The sequence below is a fragment of the Pomacea canaliculata genome, linkage group LG10, assembly GCF_003073045.1.
Source record: "Pomacea canaliculata isolate SZHN2017 linkage group LG10, ASM307304v1, whole genome shotgun sequence".
Taxonomy (NCBI): Eukaryota; Metazoa; Mollusca; class Gastropoda; order Architaenioglossa; family Ampullariidae; genus Pomacea; species Pomacea canaliculata.
In genome coordinates, this window is record NC_037599.1 from 16484044 (window position 1) to 16504624 (window position 20581).

At 36.4% G+C, this 20581-nt stretch overlaps 1 protein-coding gene across 7 annotated transcripts; it reads left to right on the top strand.

The window, feature by feature from the left end:
* Positions 1-130: 130 nt before the first annotated feature.
* On the top strand, positions 131-19423 carry LOC112573422 (splicing regulatory glutamine/lysine-rich protein 1-like). Of its 7 annotated transcripts, none has more exons than XM_025253779.1 (17): positions 131-347; positions 2243-2376; positions 2777-2877; positions 3289-3447; positions 3697-3869; positions 4381-4508; positions 4845-5046; positions 6283-6312; positions 6638-6721; positions 8849-8902; positions 11272-11535; positions 13112-13147; positions 14737-14769; positions 16381-16416; positions 17212-17385; positions 17882-17944; positions 18591-19423. In XM_025253779.1, exons 1-17 carry the CDS (start codon positions 220-222, stop codon positions 18892-18894), a joined length of 2103 nt encoding a protein of 700 aa, XP_025109564.1. In that variant the 5' UTR covers positions 131-219; the 3' UTR covers positions 18895-19423. The 7 variants fall into 7 exon arrangements, with proteins under 7 accessions (XP_025109564.1, XP_025109563.1, XP_025109565.1 ...); XM_025253778.1 differs by having other exon boundaries at positions 132-347; positions 8846-8902; XM_025253780.1 differs by lacking the exon at positions 13112-13147 and having other exon boundaries at positions 132-347; positions 8846-8902.
* The last annotated feature ends 1158 nt before the right edge of the window (positions 19424-20581 follow it).

Sequence of the window (20581 nt, forward strand, 5' to 3'; positions counted from 1 at the left end):
ATAGAATTTACAGATCTTTTAATTTTATTAAGCCTGAACGTAGATAGTTATAGTACTATATGTCAAATAAATTATTATTCACGAAAATTAAAAGTAAGGTGCGATTCAATATTTGTTAGCATAAAATTTAAAACGAGGTTGGATACAAGTTCCGGTGGCGGTGTAAGACCGTCGTTGGTACATTGTGGGTAGGGGGAGAATAAAACGTGAATATGAAAGATGTCTTCTAAACTCGAAACAAGAGTAATCCAAGTTTCTAACGTCGCTCCAGCAACCACAAAAGAACAGCTTAAAACGCTCTTCGGTTTCTTAGGACGCATCAGAGAGTGCAAGGTTTTTCCGCCCGAGTAAGTAAATGAAATATTCTATTCTCTAGCCTAATCCATACAGTTTGGGGATTAGAATTCTACCACGGACGTGCTTCTACTAATCACAAGATCTGGTCTTGCAATTGACCAGTAAATCACAAGAGATTGGTCGAGCTACTTTTTAGTAAAATTTATTATTGCATAAGGCTGGCTGTTTAAAGCTTTGACTCATAAGATATAAAAGTTAGAATACAGCGATTACTCAGAAACTTTGCAAGTTTAATTTTTAGACTCTGCATGATTCAGTTATGTAAGAAGAAAGAAGAGTGGACCGATGTGTGTCATTATACACCAGTAAACCATTAATTCGAAATAAATCAAGCACCAGATATAAATAATTTATATCTTCAGTTTTATTTGCTTTATATTACATTCTATTTTGGTGATCGTGTGCTGTCGTTTTATCAAAATATTTTGGAACTACAGAAATGTATAGGTGAACAATTTGTGTCTGTTCCCGAGTTCCAGGAATTAACTCGTCATTAACTCTTAAAAGAAATCCTACTGTCTTGACCTCATTCCAATAAACCTGCATAAGTACCTTGACTTGATGTTTCCATTTATCATTTTGTTTTCAATCACTCCTTGTCAACTCGTGCTGTACCCTTATTGTTAAAGCATTTGAAACATGATTTGAAAGAAACCCAGCCTTGACCCAACTAACCTGAAAAAACTATCACCTTGTTTCTAATATCCCTTTGTGTCCAAAGTACTTAAAAATTGTGATGCTCCATCTTCTGAACTATTTCTTTGACCACAGTCTACTTGAACCATTTCAGTCAGTATATTGTAAAAATCATTTGACTGAGGCAGCATTGCTGTGAGTGGTGAATGACATGCTATCTGCTTGTGGCATGGATCACATTTCATTATTGTCAGTGCCTTATCTATTGGGTACGTTTGATACACTTGACCATGACATCCTTCACCAGTGCCTTCTTGCTACTTTTCATCTCACTGGCATCTGGCACTATTTTAAACTGTTTCAAGTTTATTGATTGTCTCTTGTAGGTGGTAGTCGTAGACATGTCTTTACCTACTGCTTGAAGTACTCAGTATCTCAAGGATCTGCATTTGGGCCATTTGTTTTCTCTGTTTACGTCCAACCACTTTGTCCCATTATCTGACATTTGGGCCTGCATCATCATATGTATGCTGATACTAAACATCTGCTAGAGTCTGGCCTTGCTTCTTGGCTCCAGCACACAACATAAAATATACTTTGTGAAATTGTAAATGTTCATCAACAAGCTGAAAATAAATGATGGATAAACTAAGGCAAACTGAAAATAGGCTCAGCAAATAAACTGAAATAAATTCTGCTTTCTCTGGAGTGAATATCTCTTTTTCCCAAACCATCTGGAAACTTGATGTTATCAACATATCATTTTCTCATAACTCTCACATCCATGCAGTCCATAAGTTCATCTTCCTTAAGCTTTGCAGGATCAGTCATATCTGTCTTTTCCTGTCAGTTTCTGCTGCCAAAAAAGCTCATGCCTGCTTTTGTGTTTTCCCAGCTGGATTACTGCAACTCTTTACTTGTCGATCTCCATAGCTGCCGATTGGAAAACCTCTAAGAGCTCAAAATAATGCTGCTTATATTGTTTTCCATAGGTAAAAAGCAGACCATGATACATTCCTCTTCCTTGAGCTTCGCTGGCAATGATGCTGGCATTGATTTCTAGTTCACATACAAAATTGCCACATTGTGCTGCTGTTGTCTTCATGGCTTTGCCCAAGCATAACTGTTTGGCAACATGTTTTTTGTGGTTGACTGTTGGTTTGTTTGTAGTCTTTTGTGTGCAGTGCAGTAAGCTCGCATCCACACAGAAAAATGTGCTTTATAAATCTGAATATTATTTTTTTTTCAGTGGATCAGACCAACAGGTAACAGCCAAAGTATGTTACGTTGAATATGAAGACTCAACATCTGCGGGAGTTTCTCTGCACTTGACAAACACCGTCTTCATTGACAGGGCTCTCATTGTTGTCCCTGTAATGGATGGTAAGTAGGGGAAAAAAAACCCCTAAAACATTTAAACACTTTTAACCAGTTCAAAATACTTTTCTCTTTTTTCACAACAGCAAATTGGTAGTGCAAAAAAGTGCTGGTGTATAAGACAAAATGCTGTATTTTTCCACCTTTAGATAACCCAATTTTCAAAAAATGCAGTGAGCATGCTGTTTTTAATTCTACATGCTCCTTATAAGGCTGAACTTGTAACGCTAAGTATGCTATACATCTATGCTGTGGTAGTAAAATTTGCTTTACATAAAATTAAATGGTCATCATGGTCAACAGAACATTTGAATAATGCAAGTAGCAAGGTCCCAGTCAAGCAAGAAGTCTCTGTAGCAATTTTGTGCATGTTTAGTTTATCATTTAATTTTTATATATTGCTCAGGTAAAATTCCAGATGAGAGAGTAGCAATGCAATTGACACCACAGACTGTGTCACGAATGTCAGCTGGACAGCCAGCGTGGCCATCCAATGTAGTCAGTCAGGTAAGATTTTCCATTTTATTTGTGTGGTGTAAACATAATTTATTATTTTTTAAACTAGCTACTTACACCAATTGTAACTGTGCATGCATCAAGCAGGTTATCTTAAATGGCTAGTTGCATTTTGTGCCATGGAGGAAAGTGATATTGGTTTGAGAAGTACATTTATCATCTGTCTTTTACTTGAGTCATTCCATCTAAAAAACATTCTTGACCTACCGAAGGCTACTCCGTAGCAGTGGCAATAGATGGCAGCTTAATTCCTATCATAGGAATGTACTGCTTGATGCTTAAGATATTAGGTTGTAACATAATTTTCCACTGTAATGTTGTAGGGTTTATTATTTATTTGTAATCTTTTGAATAAAGCTTATTTTTTGAATAATGCAGTGTATACTAAACATCTTTTTTCAGGTGTGTGGTACAGGAATAAATCAAATGATCACAACCTATGATCCACGGCTGAATGCTTTGGGGCTGCCACAGTATCCACCCCTTGCTGCAACTTTAGATGCTGCCCGTGTCGAAGAGATTCGACGTACAGTATATGTTGGCAATCTTGATCCTAAAACTGTGAGTGCACTAATTTAGCTAAACAGCTTTTAGTGCGCTTCATGTCTTTTATTTTCTTTTACAGCAAGTGTTGTATGTAAGTGCAGAAGAGACTAGTAAAAAAATAAAAATAGAAGTGAGAGGGTTTTGCAGACGAGCACTGGATTTCCATTTGCTTGAATACTTGAAATGATTGGAAAAACAATTTGGGAATTTCTTGGCATACTAAGCATGTTGAATCATTTGTAACATTGTTTTATTCTTTTTTAGACCGCTGAAAGCTTGATCACCTATTTCTCTCAAGTTGGGGAAGTGAAGTATGTTCGTATGGCTGGTGATGAAACAGGGATGGCCCGGTCAGCATACATAGAATTTACAGACCAGCGATCTGTTGCCACATGTCTGACCTATGGTGGGACTATGTTTGGAGGCAGACCTATCTCGTAAGTAAAAGAACATTGTTAAATGTTATGAGATGTATAGCCAGCCATTACATTTTTCCTTAATATGTTTGTTATGTCTATGGTAAAGAATGTTGTATATTCCATTTTATTATCATCCTGGGGCCAGGTGCAGTCGTGGTAGCTGATTGCTAAGGCTTAGCAGTTTGATAAACTACTACTATTTTATAAGCATTTTAGCTAAATGCTAGGCATTAGCATCTAGGTATTTGCAGCTGTGCACCCACTAATCCTTTTCTTTTCACTTATTTGGTATCATGCGGCCCTATGCTCCTCAGAGGAGCAACAAGGAATAAACTAACTAAACTTATTTGGCATCAGAAAGTGTTTGAAATTTAAACATATTTAGTTTTATATTTTTTTTCCTGTATTGTTTCTAACCTGGTTTTTAAAAGTTGTATGCTTCTGACATCAACAAGACAGTAATAGCATTAGGCATATTTGTTATTTTCCTTATGAAATGAACATTTTTTGAAATTAAAACTTTTGACAGGGTTAGTCATGCCATGACAAACATCTCAAAACCACTGAGCAAGTCACAGGAGGCTTCAAGGCGTGAGATGGAGGAGGCAATGAAGAAAGTTAAAGAGGCCCAGGCTCTCATCTCAGCTGCAGCAGGAGGTTAGGTCAAGTCTGTTTGCCATCAAAATTAACATCTAAGATGTTAGTAGTTAGATCTCTCTAATATATTCAACTTCAAGGATCCAAGAAAGACAAATGGCTGTGTAAGAAAAATACATGTTTGATGAGTTGAATTATTAGAAGTTCATGTCAAAGTTCCTTTTCTCTCTACCTTTTGAATGAACAAGTAAGAATTAACGATTTTAGGAATATAGCGTTAACATTTCTTTTTCAAGTTTGTCTTTTATTATTTATTTGTATGACATGTTCTTCATTAATGGTAGATGAAAACAAGTAATATCCTGTGCCATATTTCTAGTATATTTTATTTTACAGAGAAAAGCAGTCGTTCTAGGTCCCGATCTCGCAGACGGTCTGGCTCTCGTTCACGCCATAGCCGATCTACATCAAGATCAAGAAGATCAAGGTCTCGATCTAGAGGTCGCAGACGTCGTTCTCGGTCCCATAGGCGATCTAGGTCTCCTCGGCGGGTACACCGTACTCGATCTCGATCCCGCAGACGCCGTTCCAGGTCCAGGTATGTATATTTAGCTTCATGCATTTTCCAATATTCTTTTACTTTTGAGCAAAATTTGAGGTGGATGGCACCCTTTTGGAAAGAATTATTGCTTCTTTTCTTTTGCCCAGATTCCCTGAATGCGATCAAAGGTAATGTTAAAGATATTAAAAATTAATGACTTTGGTATTTCAAGTTCTGTTAGTAAAGAATTTATACCAAAGTGTATAGATGTGTCATATATATTTATTTGATAACACATATTAGAGTTCACACTACCATAGAAAAATAGTTTTCCAAAAGCAAAAAAAAAAAAAAAAAAATGCATTGTTTTGTTCTTTCAAATTTATCTTCACACCAGCTTTGCTTCTGTTCTGTTGAGAATTGTTTCAGTAGCTTTTAAAGCAGAAAAAATTAGTTACTTGCTATCAAAATTCTTCAAAGGATGCAAAAGGGTGCAAAAGATTTTTAATGATTGGGTCTTAGTGCAAGAACCAATTTATCCAAATCTGGGTGGATTCATCTCTTCCGTTTGCAAGATAAAACACCTGCAACCATTACCATGCACAGAAAGAGGTCAAAATGGTGACATCATGGTATGTGCCTAGTTCACCTATTGGCTGAGGCCTTAACAGTGTAAATGTATTGTTGACCACTTTGTGTGCCTTGTGATGTTTGTAGGCACATATCTAGAGAACAGAAGCTTGAAGTGGAGGGGTATTCCCCAAATTTGGGAAAGTAGTCTTTTACTGAGCTTTTCCCAGCCCTTAGATAAATTTCACCCCTCTAGACCTTTAAAGATAAGTGCAAAATACTACTTTCCCAAATCCTGCATTTAAAATCATGGTTTATAATACCCAAGAAGTTTGTGAAGAAGTTTGAGTTTTAAAATAAGTGACTAGACTACATCCTCACTCATGGAACAGGCAGAAGGTTATACCTATAGATGCATACCTCTTATGTTGCTTAGTCTATTTCTTTGTGAAACTGTAGTATATGCCACACTGACCACAATAATCATAGCACACAGAGTGAGGGGTTGACCACGGCATCCATTCCAGTGACATCTGATCAGGTGTCTTCATAGGATACAGTTTGCTGCTTTAGTTGTTTTTTGCTTAACATCTTGAACTAAACAGATGACAAAGTATTAATGCTTATATTTCATGCAATGAAATAGCAAGGTTAGTGTGAACTCTTCGTGTGTTACTTTTGAGTGTTCCTGATGTACAAATAGATATGAATTTCTTCTCTTAGGTCTGGCATTGTTGTTATCCCAGCCAAAGAGTGAGTATGGTTCATTGCTTTAATTGTTAGGCTGCTCATCCCATTTCCACTCAGATGCTTGACAATATGGTATTTCATGCAGTAAATGTGGACCATTGATGCATTATCTGTATTTCCTTATTTTATGGCTTGCATGAGAAGATTTAGTGACACAGATTACCGAAGGCAGACATAAGTGGTGTTGTCTGTTTGAGAAACATACCAAACTGTGTTTTCCCCACTAGGTGTGTTTGCATGTTAAGCATAGAGGATACTACTAAGCATTCTGGAAGAAAAGAAACTGTTTTAAAATGTCCCTGTTATATGCCAACTTGCTTGATTTCAGACGTCGATCAAGATCCCGTGACAGACGACGTTCAAGATCACGCTCCAAGCCGCATCGGCGCTCAAAGTCAGGCTCACGTTCAAGGTTAGAATGTTGTATCAGCATTTATCATGACATTCTAGCCTTCACTGAAATAAAGTGAGAAAAAACTGTTGGAGCATTTATTGGTGTTCACTATCTCAGCAGAATTCTCAGTTACACATAAGCCATGCCACTGAAAAAAAACAAACAAACAGGAAGAGCATTTGTGCCCTTAGAGATACTCAAGCATTTATGCATTCTTGTTGGGATTCAGTAGGGGCGGTCCAAGGGTGAGCGCCTGTCACCAATACAGTGAGGGTTTGCTGTCCTGGGTTCAGATCTCTTCTCGGGCATGGTTCTTTCTTTTCATGTGGCATCTGTTTACAGAGCTAGCTGGCTGCCTTGCCTTGCCGTGATATAGTCTTATTTGCTGGCTCAGTGTAAAACACTAATTTGTCCCCTCGGGATTCAGTAGCATATTCATATTCAATTACTCCTGCCAATACAGTAAAACTCCCTTTTGAAGACCTTGTGACCCCCTCTTAAATATGATCCACAAAATTTTCATGAATGTATTTTGCTATAAAAATGTCATTATGACTATCTCCCCAGCGTGACTTACAGCCAACATATTTTGCTTTATTATGACATTTGTTTGCAGAAGTCATGTGCTGAAAAACATTGAATACATTTTAACATTTCTATTTCCGAATGACTGTTTGCTCTATGTTACCACTTTTAGCAGAAATGTAAAACTAATTACATACATTAAATACAAAGAGATTGCTTGATCGTTGGGTCATTGGTCATTTCAACTCAAAACTATATTGCCCAGCCATATTGACCACTCACCCATTTGTCAAATTGATTCTGCCACGACCATGAGTCATATTGCCTGCTTGCACCCCTAGTCAGCTACCTATGCATTTCAACATTCATATGTTCTTTTACTCATCACCAAACACAAAACAGATCTGTTGCTGCAGGCCCTGTCTAGGCAAGCAAGTGTAGTACTTTACTCTTACAGCGAGTTTCATTTTCTTTATTACACTTACAAAGGTTTGGAGGCTTTTGCCCTGACAACAAATCTTAGCTCGTCTTTCTTATTACATCAAAATTTTTTAACTATAACAGCCACCCCCAGTCTAAGTGCTGTCAGGAAGTGTATTAACAGAAAACAATGCTATTCATATCCTTCAGCTCTTCATCTTGAGCTGCAAGATACCTTTGTTAAGGTGAGGTAGTCCATAGCACTCACTACAATGGGGGTTTACCTACAGCTATGCTCCGTTCATGATGATCAGTGTCTTCCTGTGGAGTATTCAATTTGGCTCTGTAATGTTGACTCTTGCTGCTCTGCTTAGTAAGCACAAAGGCAAGCTGCAATTAAGCAAAAGAATAACAGGTAGGAGCTGTTGCTGTGACATCCTTTGAATACACAGGAGAGGGGAACACCACCTTGAGGTATCAAGTGTTGAGGCAAGTAGACTTCACCAAACCAGTTTACATCAATCAGCAAAAAAGTAAAAATTTTCATTTGCAGCAACGAGTGTTTCTTCTCAGGAAGTGAAAGATTGGCCAGGTGTTCACAATTTATGCTTAATAGTCACCATTCCAGAACCTTCCAGAATTCTCTCTCCTTTTCTTGTTTAACACCCGCATTATAGGGTGTCCGCAAACTAAGGGGCTGATGTGCACAAATCAGTCTACTGTTGTCCCGACCTTGATGCCATATCATCCCATGCATGGCTACATCACCCCAAGACCAAAGGACAAATCAATCACCAATGACACAATAAGCTATTAATGAAAATATTACAGCAGAACCATGTCTTGTCTTTGGTGTTGGAACGATGTGGTCTTATGTAAGATGATCTGGTCTTGGCGAGGTCTTATCAACTCAGGTGGGAGATTAACATGGTTGTGGCGATGTGATTTTGGGTCGAAATAAGCACCCCTATTCCCCATGTTTATTGTCTCTTTGTTTACCAGCACATACCAGTCAATTGTGCTTTATTAACAACCTTTTGCGGAAGCAACATGATTTTTGTGAACTTCAGAATTTGATCTGCCATTGTGTGGTGTTTTCTAGGTTCTATTGCTTTTGTATTTGCTGCTGTTATCTTTTGGAATGTTCAAAGATGGCCATGCCTTTTGTACTTCTTCAAAGTAATTTTCTCTTTATAGCAGACGACCTTCTCGGACACCACCCAGGGCATATTCGACTCGGAGATCTCGTTCTAAGTAAGTCATAGTTATCTAAAATATTAATGCACTTGTATATGTTCCTGCTTTGCTTTTTCATTTAGTTTAAAAAAGCTGACTTCGTATACTGGAGGCAGAAGTGAATAAATATGACTCAAGTACTTTTCGGAGTTTGATCTTTCAGGCTTCAGCTGTAAAATTTGTCCTTGTCTGTGGGATGTTTGCCTATGTTAATCTTTCAGTTACTAATGAGAATCAGAACAAGTTTTGATTGACACATCTTTTTTAAGCATCTGCTCGTTATGTTGCTGGGTGTACCAGATCAAATTTGCTGGCTTGATGTAGTACATGTTTGAAATGTTGTTAACCTAAAAAAATGACCTGCTAAATATCTTAAAGTCTGAGTTGGTAAATGTTAATTATCTTAAAGCAACAATTTTTAAGATCTTATACTGTAGAATGCAGGATGGACATGGTAGTTTTCACAAATGATCTGTATCCCAGGATGCAAGAATTTGCACTAAGAATGTAATTTTATTATAGAAAACTCTAAAAAGTAAAATTATTTGTTTTGGGAGCCATCTTTAATCCTTTTCATGGCAACCAGTTGTGTGATGTGTCAAAAAACATTTGAGTTGTAGCTGTTGACATCACTGTGTGTGTGTTTATTCAGATGCGCTGTTATGGTTGTGTAGATGGGGTGCAATGGCTACTTTTTAACAGAAAAGAAACTATTTTTAAATATTGAAATCTCACATATATCTTCAATGTTTGGATTTGTATATCTGCAACATATGGGATATGTTTATGGCTAGTTTAAAAAAAAGTCCAAATGTAAAATGAGTTGGTTTATGTGGTTTTAGTATAGCACTCATAATTTCCAATTAATGTTTGAGGAGCAGATAGAAGCCTCAAATGAAGGAGTTTTTCTTTTCATAACAGGTTTTTCATTTAATATTAATGTGATTTTTCTTTGAGTTGGATTGTGGACAAATATTTTTAAAAGGCTTTTTTAGTGTTTCAATTTTGTGCACAATGAATGTGAATGTAAAAAAATGTTGAGCCTGTTATGTAAATAACCAGACCTATCACCTATCATTTAAAAAGTTGCTGTTTTCTAAAGTGTTATGTTTGGAATATATACAGCACCAAATAATGTTATCCATTGAAATGAAAGGATATTGATACCATTTTATCTTAGTATCTGTCAGAACAATGTTATGTTGGATTGATGGGTACAGGAAGAAAGAGCCAGCACTAACCAAAGTATATTACTCATCTCATTCAGCTTGACATCATATCAGCACTTTGAAAACTGTATTACGTTGGTGGTGGCACCAAACAAAATTTATTGTGCATGTTGAATATCCAAACAGAGCCGATCATGCTTTCCAATGCTTGTTACACGTGATGAGACAAATTGTGTATATGTGGTAATTGAGCAGTATATTATTATTATGGTCTGTATAGCACAAGACGTTTACCAAGAGCACCAGGCATGCTTGTGCTTGTGCTTATGCATTACTTACTGTGGCACTTGGCAAAAGGATGCTAATGCTGTTCTGTGCATTGATGGCTGCTTCTGGATGGTACTACTTACTGTCAGTCTCCTTCTAGTTTTTTTTCTTTCCATTTTTCTCGCTGTGTCTTCAGCTGTTCATGGAGTTTTTTGGTGAGGGACATGCGTTTTATTTCCTCTTGTGTGCTTGTATTGTGTTTCCCTCCAATTCTTCAGCACATTGCTGCTTGTTGCAAAGGTCAAGTGTTGTGGTGTTGGGCATGCCATGCTGATGCTTGCTTTGCTACCTTCAGTTTTTTGTAAGGCGTGCTGTTTGTTTTACCTGGTATTTGTCATATCTTTCAGGCCTTTATAATTTGGCATTATGGAGCCACCCACTAAGATCCTTCTAAAAAATTCATACAGTTAAAATTTAAGATTAATGTACACTGTAGCAGAAATAATGAACTCTTGTTTCAGATCTGTTGAAGGGATCTATTTTCTGTAAATTTCATCTATTATTGATGGAAGTGCATACTTCTTTATCTTATCTTTCTTTTTGTTTTCATATGAAGTTAGGGAAACTTAAGATTTATTTGTTTCTTCTGAGCATTGTTAGTTTTTTTTTTTAGGTGGGGAGAGTAAAAAGAGATTCAAAGGGCATGTCATTCACTTCATATTTATATTCCACATAATGCATATGCAAAGACTGCATACACTTGTTTTTAAAAAAAAATGTTGTGGAATACACAGATTGTGGTTCAAGATACTAGGCTGAGTGGACTCATTAAGAACTTTTTACATCTAAAAACTGCATTGCAGAATACAACTTCAGACTTCCTATAAGGCATGTGCATATATTTAGCTTAGTTCTGCAGGGTAAACGTTTCTGCTTGCCTTGACTTTCCAGGAGCAAAGGAAAGAAGTCTCGTTCACGAAGCCGCCACCGCTCACGCTCTCGCTCACGGGACAAAGATGGCGGACGTTCCAAGGATAAGAGTAAGGATAAGTTGCGAGAGAAGGAGAAAGGCAGCCGGGCGAAGGACTCAGAAAAATCTGGGGAAAAGAAGAAAGGCACAGGGTCACGATCGCCCTCTCCCCCAACGCTGGAGCGTGAGGGGTCGGCAGCCCCTCGGTCTGCAGACGAAGGCTCGCCTGCAAAGTTGGAAGCAAGGTGCTTTGCTGTTTGATGCATTCTTATTATTTCCATCAGCCAGTTCCATAGTTTTTCTTTTTTCTTTCTCCTCGGTTTTTGTTTATCTTCGCGTTCTTTGCTGCCTTTATGCCTTGCAGTTTCTGCATTCAACGTTTTTGTGTTCATTATTTAAACTTTCGAATGGTCATAATGGTATACATGCACATTGCATGCTTTAACCTGTGCTGGATGACAGCTTTTTTTGTATATATGGCTCAGTTACACACACTTGCTTCTCGTTTATACAGCATAAAAGAGTCATTTAGAAAGACTCATTCAGGTTATCCAAGTTCAAAAAAAGCCTTTAAGTATTTCTTGCTAACATTTGAATAATTCAAAACATTTATTTTAAATGCCAAAATGTATGTTAGGTTAAAATTTGTACATCTTTTTTTCTCATGCATATCATATGCTTCCCCACCCCTTCACCAAACCTAAAACTGTGTTACATAATAAAGCAGATATCATGGTCTACAAACAAAATTTGCTGATGCTGGTCTGTCTCATCTAACACTTTCCCATTATTTTAGAGTGTTTTCTTTGAGCCTCTGGTTGATATTTTCCTTTTTAAAAAATCTCCATTGAGATTTTGTTAAATCTCATCACTCATTCACTTAAGAAAGCTTGCTTCTTCTCACCCTACCCCAACCTTCCTCTTAAATCCTGAAATACAATAATAGTAAATGCTAAAGTACCAGAATTTCCACTTCAGGGAGAGGACTTGGGAAGTATGGCAGTAAATGTGTTACAGCTGATAGTTTAACTGTGAATCAAGCAACAAAAAGTTTTACTAGTAAATGGAGTAATACTAATTAAATGGCATTGGAAAATTTATTGAATTTTCTAAAGATACAAACATATGAATGTAAAGAACAAAAAATTTCCCTTATGTTTAGCATAAATAGACTCATAAGGGTTAAAATGTACAAGCTTTAAATGAAATGCCATGGAAAAAAGAGGTATTTATTGCAGGCTATATGGTCTTGTTACATAATCTTTGTTTGGGGTGTTCTCTCTTCTTGACATTGAAATAAGATAAAAATTGCTCGCTTGGGATTGTCACGAGCATGTGTGTTTGTGCATGAACATGCTTATATACATTTATATGTATTTGTCTATATTGTACAATTGTTTTGTAACATGCACACAGTTAAACAGTGAAAAAAATTGTGATTTATTTAACATTTTTTGTCAAGATAAAAACCTTTAAAAATCTCTTAAAGTAAGCTATATATATTATAAGCAATATACTTGATGACAGGTTTATATATGTAAATATTGTTAAATATATTTAAATATATAAGTAGCAGCATTAAAATGTTATATGGCAGGGAGAGTGTGAATGTGAAATTTATTAATTTGATTCAAATCAGATACAACTGTTTTGAACCATTCTTTGTATCTCCACTACCCTGCACTAGCAGTGCATGCTTTTCTACTCCACATTTGCCTCTTGATATCTGTGTCACCTGTTTGCTTCTTGATGTTTGTGTTACCTATTTTATGCACTTGAAAGTACAATAGTCAATAAGGCTTTGTTTCTCTCCCACCTCAGTGCAAAGGAGAAGGAGAATGTTGTTAAACCTGAGAGGTAAGGAGGGGAACTGGCTTGCCCAAGGTGCTTTCTGTTGGACATAAACAGGCTTCATTAGCTCTGCACATTAGCCCCCTTCTCTAAGCACTTAAAAATGCATATTCTAACCGCTGGTGCTTTCTTTGCTGATTAGGTGCTGCTTTAGGTTACTATCCTCAGCTTTTAGATTGATTTGGTTGCATCTGACTTAAATGTAGGTATAATACTGATGCTTCTCCTCTCCACCCTACTCTTTTCCCTGTTTTGCAGATGTAGAAACAAAATTATTTTATTAACTGCAGCACAGCATTTGCAGTAGAGGGTGGTTTTTATTTCCTTAGTGTTTTTCTGAATTTTTTTATCATTAGTTGCTTTTTCTTCCTGTAACAGTCCCACTTGCTATTTTATTTAGAGCATTTCTGCAGTGTGTTCTTCAAGCTCTTTGAGCAAGGAGAAGATGAAAGCATGTTCAGATTTAAAAAAAAAAGATTACTTGTAAACATAATGGTTGTAAATCCTTTAGTATAAAAAGCATCTTTTTACCTTTCTTACACCTGCTTTTGGCTTGTAAAAATCCTGTGAATGAGTTTGTATGTCATGTAACACTTCTTGCTGAGATCAAATTGTAGTTTGTATATATCTCTGTTAAACTCTTTCTCAGTTTTCTGTTAGAACTCTTAAATGATCATAGCATTCAAAATGAAGTTCAAGAGCTGTTGAGAGGGTAGGGATATTTAAAAGGTCTTGTTTTCAGATTAGGATTTTATTCTGAAGATGTTTTGTGTTTTTTTTTTGCTGTTTTGAACTTTAATAGACTTTGTATTATTTTTAGCACAGTTTTGTTGTAGCAAAATGTAGATGCCTACTACTAAGTAGGTGCTGCACTTCAGATTGATCAATAGCTTCTTCTGTTCTGTCACAAAAAGTTGATTCTTATCTGCCACATATGATAGGAGTAAAGTCCAGCGAACATCTTTTAATTGTACAGGCATGCCATTTGATAGTGTATATTTTTTAAAGCACCAACATGCAAAATTAGGACCCAGGTCTGTGTAAAAAATTGTTAAGCTATCTACGATTCTTAATTAAAAAAAAAAAAGAGTATATGAAGATGATTTTCTTGGTTTCTTTACATGCTGGAAAACCTGTGATGATGATTTTTATATTGTAAGATGCAAACTGATTGCTTTCAGGCAGTCAGACACTGTGTATAGTTCTAGATTGTATATCTTGAGACTACTTTTATGTTGATTCTTTTATGCATGTATTCGGGTCTCCCATTCTGTTCAGCTTTTCTTTAATTATTACCCATCTTGAATAATTAGGAATCAATAAAAAGTGAGTAAATGATTGTAAATTGTACAGTACACTGCTGTGTAATGAGAAAGGCATAAAGTTTTACTCCTAATTTAATTTAAAAAATATACATTATTTTTCAAAATAGAAAATGTGACAGGATTTTGTGCTAAAATGTTTTTACTATTCTTTTAAAAGTATACTTTGGCTTGTTTGCACCTAGACTTGAGATAAGTTAAGCAGCTGGCAGTGGCTGCACTGTTTTGCCTGACATGGTTCCTGCTTTGATATGGTGTTGTTTGTTTGTTCAGTGACCATGTTCCAGTGCAGAGGAAATCTGGCAGGTAAATATGACCCCTTGATACATTGTAATTATAATTATAGGGCCTGCATCCCTCCTCACCCCCAAATGCACACACACAGCTTCCCAAGTTTCCCTCATTGAGTGCATGACATCCTATTTAAAATGTGTTAAAAGATGTTAAAAGATGTCAAATACTAGATAGGAATCTGGGTTTTTTTTTCAACACCTCAGTATACCTATACAACTGTGCTTGATTACTACCAAGCCTACACCAGCTCAGCAACGTGTCTTTGTTACCATCATTCCTCCACTCTAAGATATCAGGTACTTACAGTTGAAATTTGTTTGGTCCTTGATCAAAGATGCAATCTTTTAAATAAACAATTTCTTAATTTTATCCATATAAGGAGGGAAAGAAACCTTGTAAAGGAAGGAAAAAAAAATCAAAATTCTTGTTCCTAATCACCCCCAGTGGAGCATAGGGCGGCCTTTTAGTACTAGTAGTATTAAGAATAGGTGTACTATGTCTGGATGAAAGAAGAAAATGCTGCAGATGTAAAATATTCTAAAACCAACATAACATCAAACAAGAACACCCTTGATGATTCTATATATAAAGAACACTATGTCCACTATGCCATCTTTTCATCACAAAGATGGAGGAAATTTATCACTCCAAATGAGTCTTTTGAGGAGACACTGGAGAACTAGTGTAACTTCAAAATTCAAATTGAAGTGAGAGTGTAGAATCAGTGCTTTTACTTAGTTTAAAAAAAATAATTCAGAAGTCCATTTGTGGAAGAATATCTGTCTAGCCAGCAGAGTGGCATTGTGTTTGTATATGGTTATTATTTTGCAGGCAACTTTATTTTATAATATAAGCTCCACATTCCCATAAATAAAAGAAGGTCTTTATAGTCTTGCCTTGTAAAATAAAGCTTGCTAAAAATTTTGACTAAAAATTAGCTTCTAACCTTAAATTTATATATGTGAAGAGGGCCTGTAAGGGATATACTTAGCAGATGTCTTGGAGACTTTGTAAACTTCACTCCTGTAAAGTTTGCCTGCTTACATTAAAATGTATAGGCCTAAATCTGCAGCAAATTTGTTGCCAAGAATGGAAGCACATAGCAAAATTCCAAGCCTGAGCAACACCACTAATGAGGTTAAAGAAACTGTAAAGCAAACTGACATATCAGACATTTATTTTGTGGTAACACTAGGGATGACACCTATTATTTGGGTCCATGTGTGGCCTTTGCCCATAAACCAATATATAGGGAATAGGGCATGGCTGTTATGATTATATATATAATAATTATCTGATTATCTTGTTTATACCAGAAAAGAAGTACAGTGTTGGGGATTTGAATCAGTCTGCATATCATGCGATGAAATGATATGTTTGAAACACTTCCTGCAAGTTATTGTACCCTTTGATTGTTTCTGCTAAGAGCAATAAAACCTTGACCACTGTCACTGCTAACAGAATCTCACAAAACCTGTTGCTAAGCCCTAGATGATGGTGTTCAAGAGAAGTAAAAACATGTTTAGTGGAGGTTCGCTGAGAATTGGTAAACGGTTGGTAGTATAAAGTATGATTGTAAATACAAATATATCAGCAGGATATTTTTCTGTTCTTTTTCTCCAGTGATGCTACTATTGACAAGAAGAGCAGCAGAAAAAGGTAACTCTTGCTCTTAATTTTCTTTACAGTATTCGGGGTATATTTTAAAAGACTCTGGGGAGGGGTATTTTATGTTTATGTTGTCATGTTTGCGCTTAAAAATTTTGTTGTTGTTGTGAAGAACAGGGCTTCATTTAGATTATCAAACAACGAGTTTTGTTGCTTACATGTTAAAAGAAAGCTCTATTGCTAATGTTCTTAACTTAAGCTTAATTACATCATGCTCTTTTTGTTTACAAGAATTTTATTATACTTTGGCACAGAATAGCCAAACTGATTTCTCTGTATACTCTTTTAAAAATTTTGTTTTAAAGTGGAGTGCCCATAGGGCAAGGATAAGGTGCTATACAAACAAACTTTATTATTATTATAACTCTGTCATAAATGGAAAAGGCCAGCACCTGAAATCTACGCACCTCAGTTATGTTCTCTTGATCTTGCTACTTTTATGTTAAAAGACTTCTATATATTTATAGGCTATATTTATTGGCTAAGTGTATTTTTTCTTTTGCTTTGCAGCACAACTGCAGAGTATTACACATGCTTTGAAATACATTTGTAAAAGAACAGTATGAGATGCCTTGAAGAAACTAAATGCTTTTTATAATAGTAAAATTAAAGAAATGTACTTGAATTTTGAACCTTATTTTTAATGTCAGTCTGTGGAGATAGCATGTTGTAGGTTGAAGCATGTCGCCACACTCAGTGCTTTTGTTTTGGCACTGCACTGTAGCCAATCATATGTTAAACATTATACTTTATATTGATGAGAAATTTTGTTTGCTTGTGTTTCAGAGAACGTTCAAAGAGCCCTGCTCGCTTCACTCGTCGTCGCAGTGTTTCTCGTAGTCCAGTGAAAAGCTCAAGACGACGCAGTGCATCCAGGAGCCCTGTGCGACGTCGTAGCCCCAGCCTTAAAAGAGCTCCTAAGAGCAAATCTAGGAGTCCTCGGCGGTCCAGGTCCCCAAAGTAAGTATTTACTGGGCATACTTTTCTCAGCGTTGACTGCTAGTTTCTTGTATCTGAAAATAATCAGCTTTTTTCTGTTTTTAATCCCTCACCCCCAAAAGTTCTTGTGCTCTACTGCTATTGAAACTTGAGAAGCATATACCTTCAAAATATTGCTGTCTTCATTCTTCTTGATCAAATTAAGTAAAATCTTGCTTTAATGATATAATTATAGGTGGGAATTATGATAAAAAGCTTATGGTTATAAATATAATGTTATATCTTCAGAATGTTCACTCTTCTTTCTGCCAAAAATATTCCTTTCATCTGAGAATACACACCCTAATTGAAGATGCTTATTGAGCAGCAAATATGTATTTTCAAAATATTTTTCAGTTTTTTAAAAATAAGCATGTTCTATAATTTTAACCTTAGTAGATGCACCCTCTTATGTTTTCTCGAGAAGAGATTCATGGTTAACAAGCGAAAATATTGATAAGTTGTTTATTTTTTTCAGCAAGAAGAAGAAAATCAGAAGCCATTCCCAGTCTCGCCGTTCTCGCAGTGGATCTCGCCACAGGTATGCACAGGTTCAGAATGAACCATGTTATAATTTGTTATCTGTTTTTTATATTAAGCAGGTTGTGACCTGGATGTAAAACAATGATTCTGCCACATCTCTGTTGTGGCTGTTAAAGTTTATATTAAATTTTTTTAATGGAAAAAAAGAATTGTTAAAAATATGTAGCTCTCATGTTTAGAAAATGTGTAAAATACTTTCATCCACTGCGTGCTCTGGGTGGTGATGACACTGGTTGTAAAACAACTGCAGCTATGTTCCTGTTGTTGGTGCCTGGTGGTAAAGTGGGGAAGTCAAGGACACACTTCCTTTCTGTAGTTACGATGCATTGTCCAGACCCTGTGGATATTGTTATATTATTCCACCCTGGGGTAATCTTAGCTACTGCTTTATACTCTTGCTAAAGCAATGAATATAATCACACATGTCAAATACTTTGTGCACTAAACAAGGTGAGCTGTAAAATATAACCTTATCCGTTATTTTGCCGTTTTTTGTCTCCATGTGTGCTTGTGAAGATATAGTATGAGGCCAACAGTTTGGAAGATTATGTTTTTTCTGCTTCAGGAATTGTCTTGATCTTTTATTGTAACACAGTGTAGTTCTTGCCTGAATATGCCTAAAGTTAAAATTATTGGTCACTTAGGTCTAAGAAAGACAAAAAAAAGGAGAAAGAACGAAGCCGCAGCCGAGATCGTAAGGACAAAGAAAAGGAAAAAGAGAAGGATAAAGAGAGAAAGAAGAAGGCAAGCAAGGATCGCAAGGAGGAGAAGGAAAAGGAGAAACCAGGGAAGGTAACTCGCGATTATGATGAAGAAGAGAAAGGCTACAACAGTGGCAGTGATGCTGAATTGGAAACAAGATCCCAAGCAGATGCTGATGATGATGTTGAAGATGACAGAAAATCAGGCATTGATCGCCATGCAGATGACATGGATACTAGTGATTAGCCCTATAACTGAGGCTCTATGAAGAGTCACTTTCTTTTATAAATGTGTTATGAATCAAGATGTTCATCAATTTAAGAAACATTTGTTTGACCTTGAACACAGCGCATAGTTTTCAAAACGTTAAAAACACTGTGAAGGTTGAAAATTTTGAATTTTGTGACTGTTTAAAGTTCAGTGGTTCAGTGGTAGGAAGCTTAAGATCCAATAAATTTTAGTTCCATTTTTTCTATGATTGCCCACAATTTTACTGTGTGTTATGTTTTTGATATATTGAAGAGAAATAGATAACAGTTTCTGGACAGGTCTCAAAACATTTATCTTCATGATATTATAGCATTCAGTCCTCCATTATGTATCTGCAAAATTATACGAGTATCATGCCTCGAGTACTTTTCTATGCATTCTGACAAGTTTACTTTTTTAGGTGAAGATTCTTTCCTTGTGAAGGCTGTACTATGTGTTTTAGCCTTGTGCATTGTCAGGGTGTTTTGTGAAAAGTTATTGAAAGAATAAAGCAGTCTGCACTTTCTGCACGGTTTAGCAATATGAATCTGTTAAGTACAATGCTGTACTTAAACAACTACAGTTGAATGAACGTACTAAGATATTCTATATAATGCTTCTAAATATCTTTTCTCAGTCTTTTCTTACTTTGTATATATATATAAAGCTTCATGGAAGTCCATATCATAGTTCTAATGCTGAGACTAAGAGCTAGCAAGTCCTATGCTCATTTAAAATTAAAGACTAGAGTGACTAGACTTGTAATCATTTCAGCTAAACTTTTAACACCAACTATATCTAGTGCTATTGCGGCCCGGTGGCGCAACGGTTAGAGCTGTTAGCGCCTGTCACCAATACAGTGAAGGTTGGCTGCCCTGAGTTCAGTTCTCATCTCGGGCATGCTGTTCTTTCTCTGCACGTGGCATCTGTTTACAGGGCTGGCCGCCTTCCGCCAAGGACGGTCCCAAGCCCGGCTGAAAAAGGAGGAGGGTTGGGCGTGGGGCCAGCACCCCCACCCCGTAAAACAAATCCTTGCTACCAAAACATTGACAACAGTTAAGGCTGTAGTCGATGGCCTATGCCCCAGGAGGGGCGAAGGGCCTAAATAAATAATATCTAGTGCTGTTAAAATTACAAACTATTTCAACAGGTGTCAGCATCGTTATAAGGCGTATATTCTTGCAGCTTGTACTTCTGCTTTGTGTCTTGTATGTTTCTTCCATGCTTGTATCAGACTTGTCTGAAAGAATATTAGTAACTTCTCGTTTTGATCAAAGGCATTACATAGCCATCCCTTGCAATATTAGCAGACCAGAATAAAAAAGTTGTATGAGCTTGCATAGCTCATCATCACTATGTAAGGCATTGCGCAGTCATCCCTAGCAATTTTGTATAGTACAGCATCACACCATGTGAGAGTACTTGTTTCATTTCAAAGTATAGTCTAAGTAACTGACAACTTAAAATATACAAATTGGTAAATGAATGTTATTGTGAAAAAAACTAAAATGCACGAAATATGCTCCAATATGATAAAACAATGACTGTTTTCTGTGGTTTCATTTGTTTCTAGAATAGATTTGTCAGAGAAGGAAGCCAAAGAAGAAATTTGAAAGAAAAAGGTTAATGGAGGTCAAGTTCATGAGGAAATAGGATGTGATTGTCAGATGGCCATTCCTCATTT

What these genes read in the sequence shown, in the direction of transcription:
- LOC112573422 (XM_025253778.1), top strand. Translation starts at nt 220, where the DNA reads ATGTCTTCTAAACTCGAAACAAGAGTAATCCAAGTTTCTAACGTCGCT. An exon ending in AAGTCAGGCTCACGTTCAAG is followed by an intron (nt 6,722 to 8,845) that starts GTTAGAATGTTG and finishes TTCTCTTTATAG; the next exon opens with CAGACGACCTTCTCGGACAC. An exon ending in AATGTTGTTAAACCTGAGAG is followed by an intron (nt 13,148 to 14,736) that starts GTAAGGAGGGGA and finishes TTGTTTGTTCAG; the next exon opens with TGACCATGTTCCAGTGCAGA.